General features: G+C 40.7%; 1 protein-coding gene across 4 annotated transcripts in view; it reads left to right on the forward strand.

The window, feature by feature from the left end:
* Nucleotides 1–22,322, forward strand: part of MAST2 (microtubule associated serine/threonine kinase 2) — a 220,341-nt gene that overhangs the window by 175,578 nt on the left and 22,441 nt on the right. For all 4 annotated transcript variants that reach the window (XM_042950962.1, XM_042950958.1, XM_042950960.1 and 1 more), the window contains 4 exons: nt 11,069–11,144; nt 15,531–15,609; nt 17,362–17,516; nt 19,868–19,943. In XM_042950962.1, coding sequence (XP_042806896.1) covers nt 11,069–11,144; nt 15,531–15,609; nt 17,362–17,516; nt 19,868–19,943 — 386 coding nt within the window. The remainder of the gene's footprint in view (nt 1–11,068; nt 11,145–15,530; nt 15,610–17,361; nt 17,517–19,867; nt 19,944–22,322) is intronic.

A 22,322-nucleotide genomic window follows, 5' to 3' on the forward strand; every position in this document is an offset into this window, starting at 1 on the left:
AAGTGTACTGTTAATCCCTTCACCTATTTCACCCATCTCCATCCCCGACCCTGGCAACCACCTGTTCTCTTACAGATGCATTTTCACAAAACTTTGTAATACAATATGGAGGGAACCTTTGAAATGGTTTGTGTAAGAAGGAAATTTACTGGTTGTCTTGTGGCAAATTAAAAGAATGGTCAAACTAAACGTTGTAGCAGTTTTCTTTTACAAAATGTCAAGTGCTCCACATTTGGTGAACTTTTCTGTGCTAACAAGTGGTTTTTAGCAGTATGCTGCCTAGGAATTGGGGATGGAGGGTGGGCAACAGTGGCAGATATTCTTAGTCTATCCCTTCAAGGTGAAGGTGACATGTAACAGTGAGTGAAAAAGTAGCTGCATTTTGAAAGAAATTTGTGCCATGGAAAGAGTATTTTGAAAAATGAATTTTTGGATGTGTTCCTATCTGTATGTTATTTTGTTGACAAACTGATGCCACCTATTAAAACAGGTAAATCTACCTCATAAAAACATTGGAAATAACATGTTTCTCCTCTTCCAAATGAAAGGTTTAATAGATTTTGAACCTATTTGTTAAAAATATAATAACATAAACGTTTCTATTCATCTTCAAGAGAAACTGCTTGTTACCACAAGAAGATAGAAATTCACCATCCTTTGGGTGGAATTGAAAAACAAGTATCACCATCTAATAAATAGAGCCAGTAATGGACTTATTCCATTGGGAGCTACGTATCTTTGTGACATTTATTTTTCATCTATAATAAAACCAACTCACAAAATAAATTTAAAACTAAATTGCAAAAAGACCTAAAATTTCTAAAAATATGAACCATCTTCAATTGTACTAGACTCAATAAAAGCAAAAAATTGTGTACCATGAATAAAATTTAACTTACAAAGTTTTTGTTTTAAAGTATATAATTTGATAAATTTTTAAATGTTTAAAATTTTATTTAAATCCAAATTGGTTAACATATAGTGTAATAATGAATTCAGGAATAGAATTTAGTGATTCATCACTTACATATAACATCCAGTGCTCATCTCTGTAGTGCTCTCCTTAATGCTTATCACCCATTTAGCCCATTCCCCTACCCAACACCCCTCCAGCATCTCTCAGTTCTCTGTATTTAGGAGTCTCTCATGGCTTGTTTTCCTCTCTCTTTTTTATTTTTCCTTCTCTTCCCCTATGTTCATCTGTTTTGTTTCTTAAATTCCACAAGTGAGTGAAATTATAGGATATTTATCTTTCTCTGTCTTATTTTGCATAGGATAACACACTCTAGTTCCATCTACGTTGTTGCAAATGGCAAGATTTCATTCTTTTTGATTGCTGAGTAATATTCCTGTGTGTGTGTGTGTGTGTGTGTGTGTGTGTACACACATCTTCTTTATCCATTCATCAGTTGATGGATGGACATCATTTGGGCTCTTTCCATAATTTGGCTATTGTCAATAGTGTTGCTGTAAACATTCAGGTACATGTGTCCCTTTGAATCAGCATTTTTGTACCCTTTGGATAAATACCTAGTAATGCAATTACTGGGTCGTAGGGAGTTCTATTTTAAATTTTTTAATTTAGTTTTTTTAATACTGTTTTCCAGAGTAGCTGCACCAGTTTGCATTTTTCCCCTTTCTCTGCATCCTCGCCTGCATCTGTTGTTTCCTGAGTTAATTTTAGCCATTCTGACAGGTGCAAGGTGGTATCTCATTGTGGTTTTAATTTGTATTTCCCTTATTATGAGTGATGTTGAGTGTCTTTTCATGTGTCTGTTAGCGATCTGGAAGTCTTCTTTGGAAAAGTGTCTATTCATGTCTTCTGCCCATTTCTTCACTGGTTTGTTTTTTGGGTGTTGAGTTTGATATGTTCTTTATATATTTTGAATACTAACCCTTTATCTGTTATGTCATTTGCAAGTATCTTTTCCCATTCTGTAGGTTGCCTTTTAGTTTTGCTCATTGTTTCCTTCACTGCACAGAAGGTTTTTCTCTCGATGAGGTCCCAGTAGTTAATTTTTACTTTTGTTTCCCTTGCTTCTGGAAACATGTCTAGTAAGAAGTTGCTGTGGCCAAGGTCAAAGAGGTTGTTGCCTGTTTTCTCCTCTAGAATTTTGATGGTTTCCTGTCTTATGTTTAGGTCTTTCATCTGTTTTGAGTTTATTTTTGTGTATGGTATAAGAAAGTGGTCGAGGTTCATCCTTCTACATGTTGCTGTCCAGTTTTCCCAATACCATTTGTTGAAGAGACTGTCCTTTTTTCCATTGGATATTCTTTCCTGTTTTGTCAAAGATTAGTTGGCCATATGTTTGTGGGTCCATTTCTGGGTTCTCTATTCTGTTCCATTGATCTGGGTGTATGTTTTTGTGCCGGGTGCCATACTGTCTTGATGATTACAGCTTTTTTTTTTTTAATTAAAAAAAAATTTTTTTTTTTTTTTTGAGAGAGAGTGTGAGTGGGGGAGGGGCAGAGAGAGAGGGAGACACAGCATCCAAAGCAGGCTCCAGGCTCTGAGCTAGCTGTCAGCACAGAGCCCGACATGGGGCTTGAACTCATGAACCGCGAGATCATGACTTGAGCTGAAGTTGGACGCTTAACTGACTGAGCCACCCATGTGCCCCAATGATTACAGCTTTTTTTTTTTTTTAATGTTTATTTATTTTTGACAGAGACAGAGCATGAGCGGGGGAGGTGCAGAGAGAGAGGGAAACACAGAATCTGAAACAGGCTCCAGGCTCTGAGCTGTCAGCACACAGCCTGACGCGGGGCTCGAACTCACAGACCACGAGATCATAACCTGAGCCGAAGTCAGACACTCAACCGACTGAGCCACCCAGGCGCCCCTGATTACAGCTTTTTCATACAGCTTGAAGTCTGGAATTATGATGCTTCCAGCTTTGGTTTTCTTTTTTAACATTACTTTGGCTATTCAGGGTCTTTTCTGGTTCCATACAAATTTTAGGATTGTTTGTTCTAGCTCTGTGAAGAATGCTGGTGTTATTTTTATAGGGATTGCATTGGATATATAGATTTCTTTGGATAGTATCAACATTTTAACAGTATTTCTTCTTCCAATCCATGAACATGGAATGTTTTGCCATTTCTTTGTGTCTTCTTCAATTTCTTTCATAAACTTTCTATAGTTTTCAGCATATAGATCTTTCACCTCTTTAAGTTTGTTTCTAGGTATTTTATGGGTTTGGGTACAATTGTAAATGGGATCAATTCTTTAATTTCTCTTTCTGCTGCTTTATTTTTGGTGTATAGGAAGGCCACAGATTTCTGTACATCGATTTCGTATCCTGAGACTGCTGAATTCATGTATCAGTTCTAGCAGTTTTTTGGTGGAGTCTTTTGGGTTTTCCACATAGAGTATCCTGTCATCTGCAAAGAGTGAAAGTTTGGCTTCTTCTTTTCCTATTTGAATACCTTTTGATAAATTTTGATATATATATATATATTCCTATGAAACCATCACCACAATCAAAATAGTGAAAATATCCATTATGTCCAAAAGTTTCCTCCTGTCCTTTTATAATTCTTCCCATCTCCAGGCACCCACTGGTGTGCTTTCAACACTTATAGATTAATTTGACTTTTGTAGAATTTTATCTAAATGGAATCATACAGTGTGTTTTTTTGTCCACTTGTCCTTTGCATTTCCATATGAATTTTATTTAAAAAAATTGTTTTCTAACGTGTATTTATTATTGAGAGAGAGAGTTACAGAGCATGAGCAGGGGAGGGGCAGAGAGAGAGGGAGACACAGAATCGGAAGCAGGTTCCAGGCTCTGAGCTGGCAGCACAGAGCCCAACGCGGGCCTCGAACTCACAAACTGCGAGATCCTGACCTGAGCCAACCTGCTGCTCAACTGACTGAGCCACCCAGGCGCCCCTTCATATGAATTTTATTTTTAATTTATTTTAATTTATTTTTGAGAGAGGGAGCATGTGCACACATTGGGGGAGGGGCAGAGAGAGAGAAAGAGAGAGGAATCTTAAGCAGGTTCCATGCTCAGCACAGAGCCTGATGCAGGGCTTGATCCCACGACCCTGGGATCATGATTGGAGCTGGGATCATGATTGGACTGAAATCAAGAGTTGGCCTCTCAACCAAATGAGCAACCCAGGTGCCCCTCCATTATGAATTTTAAAATCAGCTTACCCAAAAGGTAGTTGATAGAAAAAGGTGGTGCATGAGTGAGGGCAGGGGGCATTAGGAAAATCCTGTGCCTTTTGCTCAATTTTACTATGAACCTAAAATGGCTCTAAAAAATAGTCTATTAAAAAAAAAGGCAGCTGGGGTTTTGATTGGGTTGTTCTGAACCTGTAGATCAATTAGGGAAAAGAACTGACTTCTTAACAATATTGAATGTTTTTACATGTGGCATATTTCTCCATTTATGTAGGCCATCATTAATTTATCTTACCATTTTAAAAAATATTTTAAATCTATTTTTAAAATTTATTATTGAAGTATAGTTGCATTAATGTTTTATTAGTTTCAGGTTTAAAACATAGTGACTCAACAATTCTGTACATTAACGCTCACCATAACTGAAGCCACCATCTGTCACCAAACAGCGTTATTATAGTATTGATGATATTCCTTATGCTATACTTTTCATCTCCATAACTTATTTATAACTGGAAGTTTGTACCTCTTAATGCCTTTCTCTTAACGGTGTTTTATATAGCTCTTGTACACCTTTTGACACATTTATCCTTAAGTATTCATGTTTTTATGCAATAAATGCTAGTGTTTTTATTTTCACTTTGTGATTACATAAAGTATAGCTATAAAAATAGCTAGCTATAGCTAGCAAATAGAAATATAATAGATTTTTGTATATTGTCTTTGTATCCTGTAGCCTTGCTAAATTCATATAAGTAATTTTATTATAGATTCTGTCAGATTTTCTAGACAGTTACTTTGTGTATGAATAGATATTATTTTATTTCCTTTCTGATCTCACTGGTTATGCATATATACATATATACATAAATGTTAAAAAATGGTTGTTGGATTTTTATCAAGTGCTTTTTCTGTGTCTATTGGGATGATCATATAGTTTTTCTTTGTCAGCCTATTATAATGGTGGGTTATATTGATTGATTTTTCCTTATTTTAACTAACTTGTATTCCTGGAATAAATATACTTGGTCATAATGTATTACCCTTTTCATAATTGTTGGATTTGATTTTCTGAAGTTTCATTAGGAATGTATGCATATAGGGGCGCCTGGGTGGCTCGGTCAGTTAAGCATCTGACTCTTGATCTCAGCTCAGGCCATGATCTCACACTGGGTTCGAGCCCTGTGTCGGGCTCTGTGCTGGTGGCTCAGAGCCTACTTGGGATTCTCTGTCTCCCTCTCTTTCTCTCTACCTCTCCCCCACTTGTGTGCGTGTGCTCTCTGTTAGGGTCAGGTGTAAGGCAGGGTAAAGATAGGAGTCAGAGGCTAAAAAATTTTAGCAAAGGCTTTATTTGGGAACTAAGGTCTCAGGCGAGGTTCCGTGACTCAGGGAGAGAGAGAGAGGAGTCAGGGAAGTCGCGCCCAGGTGTGGTGGGGTGGGGTTTTTAAGCTGCTTCGGTTCCAGGTTTAAGTCCGGGTGGGCCTTTTTCTCGTCAGGTCGTGCTGTCGCTCGGTGATTGGTTGACCTCCAATTCGTTCTGGCACACTACTAGGGGCTTTTCGTTGGGTTGCACTGGCAAGATGGCCGTCCTCTACTTGGAACCTCTACTGTGGTTCCAAGGACATCCTAACACACACTCTCTCTCTCTCTTTCAAAATAAATAAACTTAAAAAAAAAAAAAAAAAAAAAAGAATGGGGGTGCCTGGGTGGCTCAGTCAATTGAGAAAGATTTCCTTAACTGTTTGGTAGAATTTATCAGTAAGATATCGGAGATTGATGTTTTCTTCTTTCAAAGGTTATTAATATGGACTCAGTTTCCTTAATAGAGTCTTTCATTTAATCCAATCTGACAATCTCTGCCTTTTAATTGGGGATTTTAGACTATTTACATTTACTATTGTTGTTGATACGGTTTGGTTTAAATCTGTCGTTGTCTTCCTCTTTGTTTTCTATTGTCCCATCTGGTTTTTCTTCTTTTGCTTTTTTTGCTTTATTTGGGGTTGGATGATTTTTATGCCACTTATCCTTTATTGGTTTATGAGCTATAACTCTGTTACTTAGTGGTTGCATTAGTGTGTATAGTATATATCTTATCATTCTATTATACCACTTCACATATAGTATAAGAATACTATTCCGTTTTCCCTCTTTCAACTTTTATGTTGTTTTCAAACTTGTTATTCTAGTATGTTATAAATCGCACACCACCTTATTTTTGTTTAAACATTTATTACTTTTTAAAGAGATTTAAATAATAAAACAATCTTATATGTATTCCCATGTAAACTTTTTAGCACTCTTCATCCTTTTGTATAGATCCATATTTCCACCTGGTATCATTTTATTTGTTCCTAAAGGACTTAAAAACATTTTTTTAAACTTGTAGTGCAGTCTGTTGTTAAGGAATTTTTTTTTTTTTTATCTGAGAAGATATTTCACCTTGTTGTTAAAAAATATTTTCACTGTTACAATGACTCTTAACTACCCAGAATTAAGCCAAATTTTACAGGTTGTGGACATAGTCCTCCACAAAATTGACATTACTTTAGACACCCAGCTGCAGGCTTGGAGTTCCCAGGCCACCCATAATTCTGACCAACCAGATATAAATTCAAAGGTTCCCAGTACCTCTTGCCATTCAGTAGAACAACTCACAGAACTCAGGAAAGGACTGTACTTACAAATAGAGTGTTATTGGTAGGGGGGAAAAAAGGATATAAATCAGAACCATCACACAAGAGATTCATAAAATGAGGTCTGGGATGGTCTCACATGTGAAGCTTTCAGTGCCTTCTCCCTATGAAGTCTGGATCCATCACCCTCCCAGCACATTGATATGTAACAATATGCAGACTATTAGCCAGCAAACTTACCAAATTTTGGTGTCCAGAGTGTTTATTGGGGTTTCATTATGTAGGTATGATTGATGGACTCATTGAATATGTGATTGAACTCAGTCTCTAGCTCCCCCTCCATTCCTTGGAAGTCAAATTGATAACAAATGGCTTAACCTCTAACCACATGGTTGGTCTTTCTGGTTTGGCCAGCCACCATCCTGAGTCATTTCATTTGCATAAACTATCAGGCCCCACCATGAATAACAAAGACACTCCTCTCACTTGGGAAATTCCAAGGTTTTAAAGGCTCACTCCCAGGAACTGGGGACAAAAGCCACCAAATTCTTTATTACACGATAGCTGGGCATAGAATTCTAGGTTCCTAGGGTTTGTTTTTCCTTCCATGATTCAAAGATATTGCTCCATTGTATTCCTACATTGATTTTAGTAAGAAATATGCTATAATCCTTATCTTTTTTGTTCCTTTCTATATAACACGTCTTTACCACCCACTACCCAACTGTTTTTAAGATTTTCTTTTTATCATGAGTTTTGAGCAATTTGATTATAATGTGCTTTGGTATAGTTTTCTTCCTCTTTCTCATGCTTAGAGTTCTTGGAAATCCTTGGATTTCACATTTGTATATGTTTGTGCAATTTTTTTGTCATTAAATTTAGGAAAATTTTAGCCATTATTTTTTCAACTGTGTTTTCTGTATCCTTCACTCTCTTCTTTGAGGATTAGTAGGCTGCTTGAAGTTGTCTCATAGCTTAGTCATACTCTGATAATGATGGTGGTTGATGATGAGGATTTGCAGGATTTATTTTCCTCTTAGTGTTAGTTATTTTTGACATGCGTGTGTGTGTTTTGAATCCCTAACAATACTGTTAGCACCTGGAAGATTCTTTCTGTCCTACTGTGTAACCAGCACCACAGGTATTCCTTGGAAGGGCAGTCATTGTTTGTAGGATACCCATATTCAGGAATTTCTTGAGGCTTTAGTTGAGTAGTTTGGGGAACAAACAAAGGGCATCTAGCTTTACATTCAAGGATCAAACTGAACGTGTTAATTTTTGAGATGACACTATTTTAAAAGAACAGAGATTTGTTTTTTTGTTTTTTTGTTTTTTTTTTTAAAGGCTTCAATAATTCTGAGGAGGCCTGACACTTATTAAGTCCTGGCTAAGGAAGCAACTACTGCAGATCATTTCTCTCACATCCTGGTAGCCCATGGTAGCCAGGAGATAGGAATAGATCATAAGAGATAGTCCTAGACACAGAGCATGGGAATCCCATGAAAATGCCTCTTTCTAATTAGTTTTCCCATAGAGAGTGCCTTTATTTACTTTATAATTGTTTTCTAGATTTATTTTATTTTATTTATTTTTTAATTTACATCCAATTTAGTTAGCATGTAGTGCAACAGTGATTTCAGGGGTAGATTCCTTAATGCCCCTTACCCATTTAGCCCATCCCTCCTCCTACAACCCCTACAGTAACCCTTTGTTCTCCATATTTAAGAGTCTCTTATGTTTTGTCCCCATCCCTGTTTTTATGTTTTTGCTTCCCTTCCCTTGTATTCATCTGTTCTGTGTCTTAAAATCCTCTTATGAGTGAAGTCATATGATTTTTGTCTTTCTCTGACTAATTTCACTTAGCATAATACCCTCCAGTTCCATCCATGTAGTTGCAAATGGCAAGATTTCATTTTTTTTTTGATTGCCAAGTAATACCCCATTGTATATATACATCACATCTTTATCCATTCATCCACCGATGGACATTTGGGCTTTTAACATACTTTGGCTATTGTTGACAGTGCTGCTATAAACATGGGGGTGCATGTCCCCCTTTGAAACAGCATACCTGTATCCCTTGGATAAATACCTAGTAGTGCAATTGCTGGGTTTGTTATGCCCAGAATTCGTGATCCCCAAAGACCACTAGGGAGCCGAGTCCGAAGCAAAAGAGCCTTTATTCGAGCTAGCTCGAGCTCAATCCCCTACCTGCACCAACGCAGCGGTGAGATGCTGGGGAGAGAGAGTTTCAAAAGGACAAAGGTTTTATTGGGGCCTAGGGGCAGTTGGCGAAGTAATGGCTGTGGCCTCAGCTGATTGGCTGGGGAAGGGTCCGAGTCCTGTTAGGCAGGTGGGGGGGGGGTTACTCAAGGGGAGGAGGTGTGGTCAAGGTGAAGGACACAGAACAAGATGGAGTCGGCCAGCGTAGGCCCACCCTTTCAGGTTTTAGGGCAGTTCTATTTTTAATTTTTTGAGGAAACTTCATACTGATTTCCAGAGTGGCTGCACCAATTTGCATTCCCACCAGCAGTGCAAAAGAGATCCTCTCTATCCACATCCTCACCAACATCTGTTGTTGCCTGAGTTGTTAATGTTAGCCATTCTGATAGGTGTGAGGTGGTATCTCATTGTGGTTTTGATTTGTATTTCACTGATGATGAGTGATGTTGAGCATTTTTTCATGTGTCGGTTGGCCATCAAATGTCTTCTTTGGAGAAGTGTCTATTCATGTCTTTTGCCCATTTCTTCACTGGATTATTTGTTTTTGGGTGTTGAGTTTGATAAGTTCTTTATAGATTTTAGATACTAACCCTTTATTTGATATGTTGTTTGCAAATATCTTCTCCCATTCTGTTGGTTGCCTTTTAGTTTTGCTGAGTGTTTCCTTCATTGTGTAGAAGCTTTTTATTTTGAGGAGGTCCCAGTAGTTCATTTTTACTTTTGTTTCCCTTGCCTCTGGAGATGTGTTGAGTAAGAAGTTGCTGCGGCCAAGATCAAAGAGGTTTTTGCCATTCTTCTTGAGGATTCTGATGGCTTCCTGTCTTAAAATTAGGTCTTTCATCCATTTTGAGTTTATTTTTGTGTATGGTGTAAGAAAGTGGTCCAGATTCATTTTTCTGCATGTTGCTGTCCAGTTTTCCCAGCACCACGTGCTGAAGAGACTGTCTTTATTCCATTGGATATTCTTCGCTGCTTTGTCAAAGATTAGTTGGCCATACATTTGTGGGTCCATTTCTGGGTGCTCTATTCTGTTCCATTGATCTGAGTGTCTGTTTTTGTGCCATCTAAATATTTTAAGTAATCTCTACACCCAATGTGGGGCCCAAATCCATAACCCTGAGATCAAGAGTCACATTGCTCCACTAAGCCAGCTAGGTGTCCTGAGAGTGGCTTTACATGATCATCGCAGAGGTGCTATGTGGGGAAGTGAGTACAGAAGTGGGAGGCAGACAGAGATTGGCAGAGTAGTCAGCACATAATGGAGTATGGTACTTGGTTTGACATGGCCCTTTGTATAGAGACACATTGACAGCTTCTGCCATCTAGGAGCTTCTGAATACAACCCCCCAGGTGGGAGTTAGACCAGAGAAGTATGGCAGTCTTAGGTCCAAGAACTGTTGTAACTAGTGCAAAGGTAACCATAGTTTTGTTCAAACCTTCTGTCTGTAGGTTAGCAAGTTACAGGGGACATGTGAAAACTAATAAGGGAAAATGGAGTTAATTCCTATACTGTGAGGAAGTTGGGCATGCTTTACAGACTTGGCCCTTGTGTATGGTCTTTTTTAAGGAATGTTGCTATCCTAAGTCGTCACCAAAGAACTTAAGTTTCTCTTAAGCATGCATTTTTCTTGGTTAGCCTTGGATGCAGTGTGTGGAGATATATGTGCAAGAGACTTTTAGACCAGGAGTCCTGTTGCCCTTTGAGAAATGTTTGAGCATTTGGCCATGCCATCTGCACCAAATGAGTTCTTTAAGCCTTTGGAAAGTTGGGGTAACTTGACTAAGCAGATTGGAGCCTGAGGTGTTCCTAGGAGGGCAGGAAATTGACAAGTTGCCGCTGGAACTAGAATGGATGCCTGAGAGACATAGATGGTTACAGGCAACTTGGGAACAAGGAAGAAACCTCTGGACTACCAGACTTTTACAAAGAGAGAATCATTAAACTAATGGTAAGCCTGAAAACACAACTATGTGAGTGCTAATTGCCGATACTAGGGGGAGATTTCTTCTCTAAAGGTTGTCACAGTCCTCAGAAACAGACCTCATATAGGCTTTCTTTTCCTTTTCCCACCCACAGGTAACAGTCCTTTGGATAGTCCCCGGAATTTCTCTCCAAATGCACCTGCTCACTTTTCCTTTGTTCCTGCCCGTAGGTAAGTTGATAGAAAACCTCCTCTGTGACAAACATGTGTGGCATTTGGATGAATGTCAGTTAAATGTTGACTTCTTCCTTTGAGGTACTGCCTTTCAAGTGTGTTACCTGGGCAGTCAGCCATCAAAATTCCTTCCCTGCTTTCCTCACCCACGTCATAATCATCTTGTTCACGTTTTGCTTTCTAAAAAGCCCTAGTAGTTGCATTTAGTTTGAATGGACAAGTAGATATAAGAAGTGTGGATTTATTTTTACAAACCTGAACACAAGTCTCTGGTTTGCTGAGGATATGTTCTGAAACATTATACTCTTGACTGAGAGCTATCCTAGTGTGATCAATGAGAAAATGGCCTCTCCTCTCAGAGGGACCCAAGGTTTTACTCTTACTCCTCTTACTCAGCTAATTCTGAGGAGTTGAAAGGATCTTTCCTGGGGGATAAAGAGATTACAGAGTCTTCACTTATCCTCTCATGAATTTAGAAAGATTTGTTGCATTAAAAGGCCATGCTTATATTCCTCCTGGCATTTCACCCTCTGGAAGTGATACAAACTTATTCCTGGAAGTGGTAGCAATCCTGACAGCCCAGCCCATTGTCAGGGCCTCTTGAGAAGTACTGAGCTGATTGAGATGAGTTCATCCAAACTACATACCATGGCTCCATATAAAATGGAAAAAGCCTTACTTTTCAAAAATTTTTCTAAAATTCTTTCTTGGCAGAGTTCATGTTCTCTGGTTTTATTTTTTATTTTTAAAAGTATTTTTGGTTAGAATCAGCATTTGGCATTAAGTCCTCCAGAAAAATCATGGCTCCAGATTTGGAACCTTTAGTGGACACAGAATGATATTTGCAGCTTGAGGCCAGAGCAGTTTCTATACTTAGACTCCTTTTTAAAAAGAGATAATAGAAAAAGAGCACATTCTTCAAACAGCATTAACTCACCATTCAAATGAGGACCCAGAAGAAATCCACCCCTTTCCTCTCCACGATTCTCTATAGCTGAAAAGGACATGGATAGGTTGGGAAAAATTGGATAGCTGACTTGGGTGCTCCTCCTGACCCAGTTGCCTTATTCAAAACAAATATCTAAGTTTGTCCCGTGGACAGATCTCTCCTACCTTGTGTAACTTAAAATTAGTTACCCAGGCATCTATTTAGGAGCATTTCCAGTATAGTAATATGCTGGATTGATGCATTTGTTTTCCTAGTCCAGTTGGAAAGTGTTTCTTCCCCAGACTTCCTATCTTGTGTGTGAACTGTAGCCTCAGATTACATCTGTGCTGAGACAGCAAGATCTGTGACCAATCTCTTTAAGTGGTATTGAGTCATTTCTCATTCATTCAGTAAATATTTACTGAGCATCCAGTATCCCCAGGCACTATGCTGGGTAACTAGTTATGTAGTGGTAACAAAATAACCATAAAAGACAAACAAAAAAACCCACACCATAGTGCCTACTTGCTTGAAACATAGTAGACTTAATAGAGTCTGTGCACCTATTGTTCCCTTTGCAAGGAATGCTGTTTTCTCAGATCTTCACTTTGTTAACTCTTTCTTGTCTTTCATTTCTCATCTTAAATGTCAATTTATCAAGGAAGCCTTCACTAACCATGCAATATAAAGGAGCCCGCTCATTTTCCATCATATCATCTAGTTTTATTTTCAAACAAGCACTTTTCAATACCTGATATTTTCTTATGTGCTTGTTTTCTATCTCTTCTCAACCAGAATAAAAGTATCTTTAATAGAGATGCCTTAATATGTTGAAAGCGGTGTCTCCTGGTGTATAATAAGTACTCACTCAGCTCTTATTGTTTGAATGGGTGATGGGGAAGAATAATGAACAAGCAAACATTTATAAACTGTGATAAGCAACATGAGAGGAAAGAACATGATGCTGCATGAAAGCATAGGAAGGGAATGGGGCTAAAGAATATATACGGGGTGGTCATGTAAGGCCTTTCTGAAGGGGTCTGACTTTCAAGGTAAGACCTGAAGGATAAGAAGGAGCCTGCATGTTGAAAGTGAGAATATGGGTGTAGACCATTTTAGGCAGAAGGAATAACATGTTCCATTGGTGCCCTTGACTCTGCTTCATTATCTGGGCTTTAGGAGTAGGATCAGCTAGGGGATTTCTGGGCCTGGTATTACCACTGAGATCCAAATAGTTCTGTGCTGGGTGGCATAAAGTTTGAGTCATGTGCATGGAACATGGAACTCTGGGCTGTCCCCATAATAGGACATAGTAGGAAAAGCAGCTAGGTTTTGGTAGGGGTGGAGAAGGGGACTTCAACCCTACAAACATGGTACTCAGAAATTGTTTTTGCTAGGTTGCTAAGGTCTACCTTGAGCCTTGTAGGACCACATGGGTTTGCAATATCACACAAAACACAGATTTGATGAAATGCTAAGGATAGGTCTATCAATCCTACAATTTCACTTCAAACTTCCACACATTCCTAAACAAAGTTTGCCCCTGCCAAGCATGACCCAGTGCCAGGGGTCAAACAGATCAATCTCTCTGGTTCCATATGATTCTCATTATAATATATGTCTTTTCACTACAGCCATGGCCACAGAGCAGACAGGTAATAGTGGACTTGATGGGGAGAGGGACTGGGAAACTGCTATGCATGGCCAGACAATATGGTTTTTGATGTTGTGCTTGGTGAGAACTGGTTGTGATGAGTCTTTCTGACTGTGGGTATGAACATTTGGCCTTTCATATCTAGCACAGAGGCCCTAAGGGAACCCCCTGCTGGAACCAAGGCTCAGAGCCCATACACTTAGAGGCAAGAATTGCTGAATAATTCCAAGTTTCTGAGCCTAGGAACAAGTCACCCTCATTCCCACAAATTTCCTCAGTCACCGAATGAGATGACCAGGCAGAGGAGATGGAGGCATCCTGTAGTGGCATTTCTTTCTGACTGTGGTAGCCCTTGCTCTTCAGATTACAGAAAATGGCTGCCCTGCAGTTTGTTTGCATTTCTATCTAAAGAAAGAAAAACGATCTGTGAAAAAGTCTATTTGACAAGGGTTTGGGAAATTCCTCACTGAATTAGACTAATACTGTCTTTGGTGAGCTCTGTTTTCCTGGAACTGACTTGCTTTCTTGTGTAGAGCTCTTGGGACCCAACAAAGAGGTCAGAGAGAACATCATGTTAGGCAGCCTCCTGGACATTTCTTTGCCTCAGAGACTAGGTTCCAGCAGAACTAGCTGCCTGGGTGGCATGAAGTTTGAATCAGGTGCATGTGGCATGGAACCCTGGACTGTCCCCTTGCAGAATATAGTAGGAAAAGCTGCTGAGTATTGGTGGGGGTGGAGAGGAATGCTTCAAAAGGGAAAGACCTGGCAAGATTGAGTCCTCTTTTTTCTCCTTTCTCTCCCTGCTTCTCCCCACTCCCCTTAACTGTGAAGTCTGGACTAAATCACCCAAATTCCTGGACCTTAGTGTTTTCTCAAAGATTGAGGGTATTTAACTTCTAAACGTCTTCCATTGCTAATGTTCTAAGGTTCTGTGGGAGCAGCAAAGAAATTTTCTCCATCTTCAGCCAGACCAGGCTATCCCCCCAGGCTTCATAAGAAAAAACACTTGTCGAACAGCACATCCCATAGTCCAGGAAAGAATCACTTGTCCATGTAATAAAAGCTTCAAACCAGATACCTGCTTGCTCTTTCTCCTCCACAGCAAAGCAGATAAGTGGTTCTCTGTGATGAGAGCTTTGAGGTGCATCCTCTCAAGAGCAGCAGGAAGCCCACTCCAAAATCTTATACACAGCCAAGGTTGTGCCACCTCACTCTTCTTTCATGAGGTTACTGTCACTCTTTACAAACATTCTCAAAGACTGGTTTTATAGGCCCTAATGGATCTTAAGTAACCTTGGACTGTTTGCCAATGATTAATTCATACTCAGACACAGATGGTGATCCACTTCTTCCTTATCAACCCAGTGGCCTGGGAAGATCAAAGAGCCTTTCACATGGAGTCCTCGGAAAAAGGAATAGCTGCATTTCAGTGGCAGTTCTCTCCTTGTGGTGATGCCTTTAGCTGGAGCCCTCTGTCATTGCTTCTCTAAAAGTAAATAGGTTGAGAGTATAAAGATTTTTATTTCAGAATCGCAGTATTATATACCAGATGTTCTTATTCAAAGTCACAGACTTCTTTTTAGTCAGAGATGTTTGTCTTTGCAGTGGAAAACACACAACCATAGACCCCATGTGGGAGAGAAACATGAAAGCATGTACTAGACCGAGCAGTACTGTGTAGAGACCAAGAAGAGCCTACCAGTGAACCAGCTGCCCAAAAAATGCTAATGGAAAGACAGGCAGGTCCAGGGCTCAGGGTGGGGTCCTGTGGAAACTGCCTAATATTCTTAATCTTACATAGGACTGATGGACGGCGCTGGTCTTTGGCCTCTTTGCCCTCTTCAGGCTATGGAACCAACACTCCTAGCTCTACTGTCTCAGTAAGTAGCCAAATCTGTGCCTCTACCTCCGTCACCCCAAGGAAATACTTCCCTACAGATTATTGCTGCCTGTCCTTAAAGTGTGCTGCAAAGTGATTCTGTTTTCCCGCCAAAGCCAAACTCAGGTTGTTCGGGATGAGGCTCAGTGGGGCAGTGGTGGCCCTTAACAGCTATAGCCAAATACATTAAACACCTTTGGAAAGAACTAACCAACATGCTCTCTGGGCATCAATTTTTCCTAGTTGAGTTAGAGGAGGGCTTGAGGATGGACTTTTGCTTTGCCAGACATGGGGGATCCTAAGTAAGAATCTTCCCCCAACTTATTTCTAGACCTGCAACCAAGAGCAGATAGACCCTCCCATGTCCCAAAGGCCTGGTGGACCATCCTTCTCCTCTTTCACCTTTTCCTTTCAAAAAGAAGGGAAGGATGATATTTTATATTGAAGTTTGATATATATCAGCAAAAAAAGCTAAGCCTGTCTCTAAAACTTCTAGTTATATTTCTTTTAGAGAAGGTTTAGCCTAAAACACAACAGATGTCATAATTGCTGCTGTGCACAATTGACGGTAAAATGAGTCTTCCTCATTGAGCAAGTTTTAATTGAAGCCAGGATGACAAGGTTGACAAACTTTTTCTGTAAAGAGCCAAATAGTAAGTATTATAGGCTTTGCAGGCTGGATTGGGCAGCAGGCTGGATGACCCATTCCCCATGTCTTCTGCCATTCTTCAGGTCTTCCTAGGCAGTTTTGATATTCATGAATACCAAGCAGGTAAAAGGAGTATCATTTCCTCCCTTGACCTAGATATTTCTCATAAATTAATCCAAAGATCTCACTGGTCTTTTAGCAGCAGTTAAGCTTTAGATCTCTGCCTGGTAAATATCCCTTTCCCTATAACCCTTTACTCAGATGATGATTTTTTAACCTAAGGCAAGATAAAGATATATATGACATATACCTGTTCAATAAATTTTAATAGACTCAACCCATGGCTGCAGCTTATTTTATTGGGGTACTTTAAAAAACCAATTTTATATCATCTTAGTGGCAGTTGGGTGAAGATACTTTTTGCAATTTCTATACAAACTATTTCCAAAAATGTGGCCAAGACAGAGCCCTGTGGAGACCTCCCACTAGCTATTTACAGCTTCATGTGATAGCATTCCATGACAGAAGCCTATGCTGGTAGCTCAAAAAAAGTTCTGATTTTTCACTTGGTGTTGAGGCTTACTTGTAGCAACAGTTTCCTCAGTGTGGTGCTGCAGCTTTGACTCTAAATGGATTTAGATATTTGAACCCCAGATTCTTCATCAGTTGGTGAATGGAAACTGAGCCAATGGTGTTAGATCTGCCTGCTCTCTTGTCAGGAAAGGGGGACTTCACCGATTCTGGTGCTGCATAGGGCTGTCACAGCAGTTGCTGCATCTGGTGGGATTCCTGTCGTAGCACGGCTTGCTCCCTCAAAGGTCTGTTATGGTTGGCAGTGGGCCCTTGTCTGGAATCTCAGTCATTGGGCCATGTTTGGAATTCTTAATTGTTTTCAAGTCAGCTCCTAGTATCTTGGCTTCCTCAGGACTAAAGGCTCTGAAGGAGTAGAGAGGGGAATCCTACACAGTGGAGACTAAAAGGAACAAAGCAAAGAAGGCCTGATTTTGGTTACCTTTGGGTTCACATTGACTGGGAAGTCCTCTCTGTTCCTGGACTGCACTTAGACATGCCTATAATGCTGTTTTTTAATGTTTTTCCCTTTAGTCATCATGTTCCTCACAGGAAAAGCTTCACCAGTTGCCCTTCCAGCCTACAGCTGATGAGCTGCACTTTTTGACGAAACATTTCAGCACAGAGAGTGTACCAGATGAGGAGGGACGGCAGTCCCCAGCCATGCGGCCCCGTTCTCGCAGCCTCAGGTAAGGAGTCCTCTCTGCCTGCTACCCCAGGACCAATGGAACTCAGCCTGTTTCCACAGCATAGGAATTGGCAGATGTTCTATAAAGGGCAAGATAGTAAATAATTTAGGCTTTGTAGGCCATACAGTCCCTGTGGCAACTAGTTAACTCTACTGTTGTAGTGCAAAAGCACCCACAGACATTCTGTAAACTTTATTTACAAAAACAGGCAGTGGGCCAGATTTGGTCTGTGGGCCATAGTTTGCCAACCCCTGGCACAGCACCTTGGCACAGCTCAAATGAGTTAAGTCCAGTGACGCTCAAGCATATCTGATGATGCTGTCGAGTGGTCCCTCTCTTTTTCCCTTTGAAAGTAGTTAGCAATAGAGGGCTGCCTGGGTGACTCAGTCAGTTAAGCATCCAACTTCAGCTCAGGTCATGATCTCGTGGTTCATGAATTTGAGCCCCGTGTCAGCCTCTGTGCTGACAGCTCAGAGCCTGGAGCCTGCTTCAGATTCTGTGTCTCCTCATTCTCTGCCCCTCCCCCGTTCGTGCTCTGTCTCTCCCTTTCTCAAAAATAGTAAACATTAAAAAAAGTAGTTAGCAGTAGAAATATACTTTAAGCTCCATTCAGTAAGAGGAGAGTAATAGTATGATCTGTTCTGACATTTACCTGGCTGCAGAACCCACCGTCCCAAGGTATATGAACTAGGCCAGCTACAAAAGTTGCTGTTGAAGACACTTGTGGCTGACTTAGGGAAGAAGCCAATTTCAGAAGCAGAATTAAATGCCCATCTGAATCTAACTCATTTCCCTGATTCAGCTGGGCTTATCAAACCAAACAAACCGTAGCAGCTGATTTGTCTGTGAATCCTTAGACTAATTCACTCTTTTCTTTGGCATTAGCTGATAAAATTGCACCATAATTCCAGATTAAGGAAGAGGGTGGAAATTAAAATGGGCATGACTTTAATGACTGAGTTCAGCTTTCCAGAGCCCCTGGGAAATAATAAATTGGTTAATATGTTCGGGGTGGGGACCCAGAGGAGCATGGCCTCCCAGGAAGAATCGCCTCAGGTAATGTTGCTGCTATGAGTATTGGGGAATGGGCCGAACAATACCATAAAGACTGGTTTGAATTCATAGACTGATGAAGATGATCACTGGACTGTAGTGTAGAGGATGAGAAACACAAATGAGTGGTTGTGGAGTGTGGATCCCAGTGCCTTTCTTTGTCTCACTCAGAGGAACACCCAAATCTTGGTGTTCTCCGTAATCCACAGGGTAAAGGGTACATTTTAGGCCATTTGAGATTGAGGGGACCACAGTATCTCAGGGAAATCCCTGCTATATTACTCTTTAAAAAAATTTTTTTTTAACGTTTATTTATTTTTGAGAGACAGAGTGTGAGCAGGGGAGGGGCAGAGAGAGAGGGAGACACAGAGTCTGAAGCAGGCTCCAGGCTCTGAGCTGTCCGCACAGAGCCCATTGCAGTTCTCGAACTCACAAACCCTGAGATCATGACCTGAGTCGAAGTCGGACGCTTAACCAGCTGAGCCACCCAAGTGCCCCATTGCTGTATTACTCTTAAAATACTTGGTAATGTATAATGATACAGCAGGCAGACCATGGCCCCACACCAGGGAGGAAAGGCAAAGAGGAACAGTTCTGAACCTAGCTCAGTTGGGGTCACATGTCAGGGGCACCAAAATGGGCAGGACCCAAATATCCATTTGTGTGGCTCAAACTTTGAAATCCTTTAAGAAGATGTAACCCCACGTGGGTCAAAGGAGAACGTATAGAGGACCCAGGCTTATAGCACACTATAAGCTGGATTGGCCTCATTTATCCCCCAGGTCAGAGCCCAAGTTAGCCTCATTGGCTCCAGCATGTTTGGAAAAAGATACAGGTATACACTGTCTTCCTTTGGCTGTTTTGGTGGTGGTTTGATTTGATTTGATTCCTAGAACATGCTGGGGTATACTCAATCTACTGGCCAAAGCAAAGAAGACCCAGAGAGTCCTGTTCTGGGGGAGGTCATCCTAGGAAGACCACAGATAGTCTCAGGAGTAGTCTCCTCCTTTCTAGGCCTTTTCAGGCACTGGCAAAGGTCTTTGTGAAAGCTAGGCTTCTTGTAGGAAGGTAGCCTAGTTCCAGATGGCAGCATTTTGAGCTAAACAAGGTATGCTGGGAGCTTCAGGAAAAAGGAAGACTCTAGAAGTCAGTAGTCATTAAGGTGGGAGTGTGTGGGTGCTGCAGACAGTGGGAGGGAACTCTGCAGACATTGTGGGAGTGGGACTCTGGGAATGGTCATCTTTCTTCTTGATAGTTCCATGGCACTGAAGTAACACAGTTGTTTCTTTCTTATTTAGTCCTGGACGGTCCCCAGTTTCCTTTGACAGTGAAATAATAATGATGAATCATGTGTACAAAGAAAGATTTCCCAAGGTAAGGATTCTGAGGAGGGCTGCCCCTGTGGGAAGACTGAGGGTGAGGGGATGGAATGCTCTCTCCATAGGTAATCAAGAAGAGCAGAAAGGTCCCCGGCAGGAGGAGGATACAAACACAAGGCTTCCAGACTGCTGGAGAAGAGGCAGGCAGCAGAGGACTATGAGTCTGGGGCTCATGCTTGCAGGGCCTATATTTCTTCACTCCCTGGAGAGGTATCTAGAGAGAAATGTTAGAAAGATGTTCTGCTATATGTTAGTGAGGAAGGGAAGAACTGGGGACCCTGTTTCTAACCATGCACATCAGGTCTGTAAGTCAGGGTCCCCATACAATGGAATTAGCTATCAGAGAACACGTTCCTTTGATGCAGATTTCTTAAGCAGAGCCTCATTACCAGGCCCATAGCATGCACAGCAGACAGGTGTGCTGGGCTGGCAGGAGGTTGGCCAGAGGGAGCAGGAAAGTGGGAGACAGAGTGTTCAAGCAGGAAAATGCTGAAGGAGGAAGGCAGATTACTCTCCTGGGATAGTGGAGAAGTAGGTTTCACAGCTCTATGGTTTGGCTGGAAACCACCAAGTGTATGGAACGAAGGCCCTTGTTTCCCTTTTTGCACACTGCACGCCTATACATTCTGACCTGGTCTTCTCGTGCCAGGCCCTATTCCTGCAGAACACAGCCAGCTGTGTCTGAACCAGGGACTGACTCAGCCTTCCTGTCCATGACAGCAAGGAGCATGGAGTCCTCAAGCCTCTATCTTCATCCTCTGTCCAGACTTCCCTGGGTCTGTTCATCTGTGTCTAGGGTCTGGAGTGCACAGTTGGTTTCCTACTCTTTTGAGAGTGTCCTTTTTCTAGACTCCAGTATAGTCTTCTGGACACACATGGGTGGCCTAGGGAAATGATATGAAACCCTGTACTTTCCCTCTTGACATACACAGTGAAGCATAGCAGTTAGGAAGGACACACTTTCTGGAACCAGACTGAATGGGTTCAAATCTGCTTCTACCACTTACTAGCTATATGACCCCGGACAGATTATTTAACTTCTCTGAGCTTGATTTGCCTCATCTGTAATTTGGGATAATAAGAGTATTGATCTCATAGAGAGTTTATGAAAGTTAATGGACATTAAGCTTTTCTAACTGTGCCCAGGACATAATAAGCACTCAGTGTGAGCTATTGTTTCTTTGTTGCCCAGTGCCCTGTGGTCTGTGCTTTCTATGCCTTGGAGCAGGCATTAGAGAGTAAGAGTGAGGAAGATAGGCAGAATGAACAGCTAGGAAATCTTTTTTTTTTTTTTTTTTATGTTTATTTATTTTTGAAACAGAGAGAGACAGAGTGCAAGTGGGGGAGGGGCAGAGAGAGAGGGAGACACAGAATCTGAAACAGGCTCCAGGCTCTGAGCTGTCAGCACAGAGCCTGATGCGGGGCTCAAACCCACGAACCGTTAGATCATGACCTGAGCTGAAGTCAGACGCTTAACCGACTGAGCCACCCAGGAGCCCCTAGGAAATCATTTTTTTATGCTTGATCCTTACAAAGAAATTTGGGAGTGTGTAGTGTTTAAAATGCATCTCCTCCTGCTTAAATGTTAGGTGTTATATTATCATTTTAACATTGCATATTTGTTTCGTATGGATGTCTCCAAGTCATTCATGTGAAGACGAACTGTTAGAAAAAATATGTTAAGATTCCTTTCCTTCTGTTTCCTCTCTCTCTCCACATACTGTGTGTGTGTGTGTGTGTGTGTGTGTGTGTGTGTGTGTGTGTGTTTGTACTTAGATGTGTGTTTATATACATAGTTCTGGGTAGTTTTTCCATAAGCGCTTTTACTACATAACTAATTGGCCATTGGGCAATTTTGTTGTAAAGGATAAGGTCGCAAAAAATAAATGAGGGACATTCATTGAAAAGAACATAATGAAACACAAAAAACAAATCACAAAATTAAAAGGCTATTTGCAAACAAAATACACAAAATATTTGCATACATTCAAAATGTATAGTGTAGATTAATTGCAATACAGCACAAATAACTGATTTTATTTTGTTGATTGTATGTAAGCATTTGTCTTCAAAGTCTTTTGGTCATAGTATTATACATTTTGTTTTTGCTTGTTGATTCATCTCCTTGTTTGGCATCACACTTTTTCTTTTTTGACCAAAATTTCATCCTTCATTAAGAGAAGTATCAGTTTCTCTAAATACTTGGGTACATATTTATAACTGAGTTCTGTATTGTTGTGAAAGCCTTCCACACTGTTCTTAGCATGTTGTCACATGTCGGTTTATAGATGTTCCAAAGTTCTATGGGAAATGTGGGTTTAAAACTCGGTGCCACTGTATAGACCATTATGAAGGCTAAGGTTTATATGATACA

This window comes from Panthera leo, chromosome C1, assembly GCF_018350215.1.
Source record: "Panthera leo isolate Ple1 chromosome C1, P.leo_Ple1_pat1.1, whole genome shotgun sequence".
Lineage (NCBI taxonomy): Eukaryota > Metazoa > Chordata > Mammalia > Carnivora > Felidae > Panthera > Panthera leo.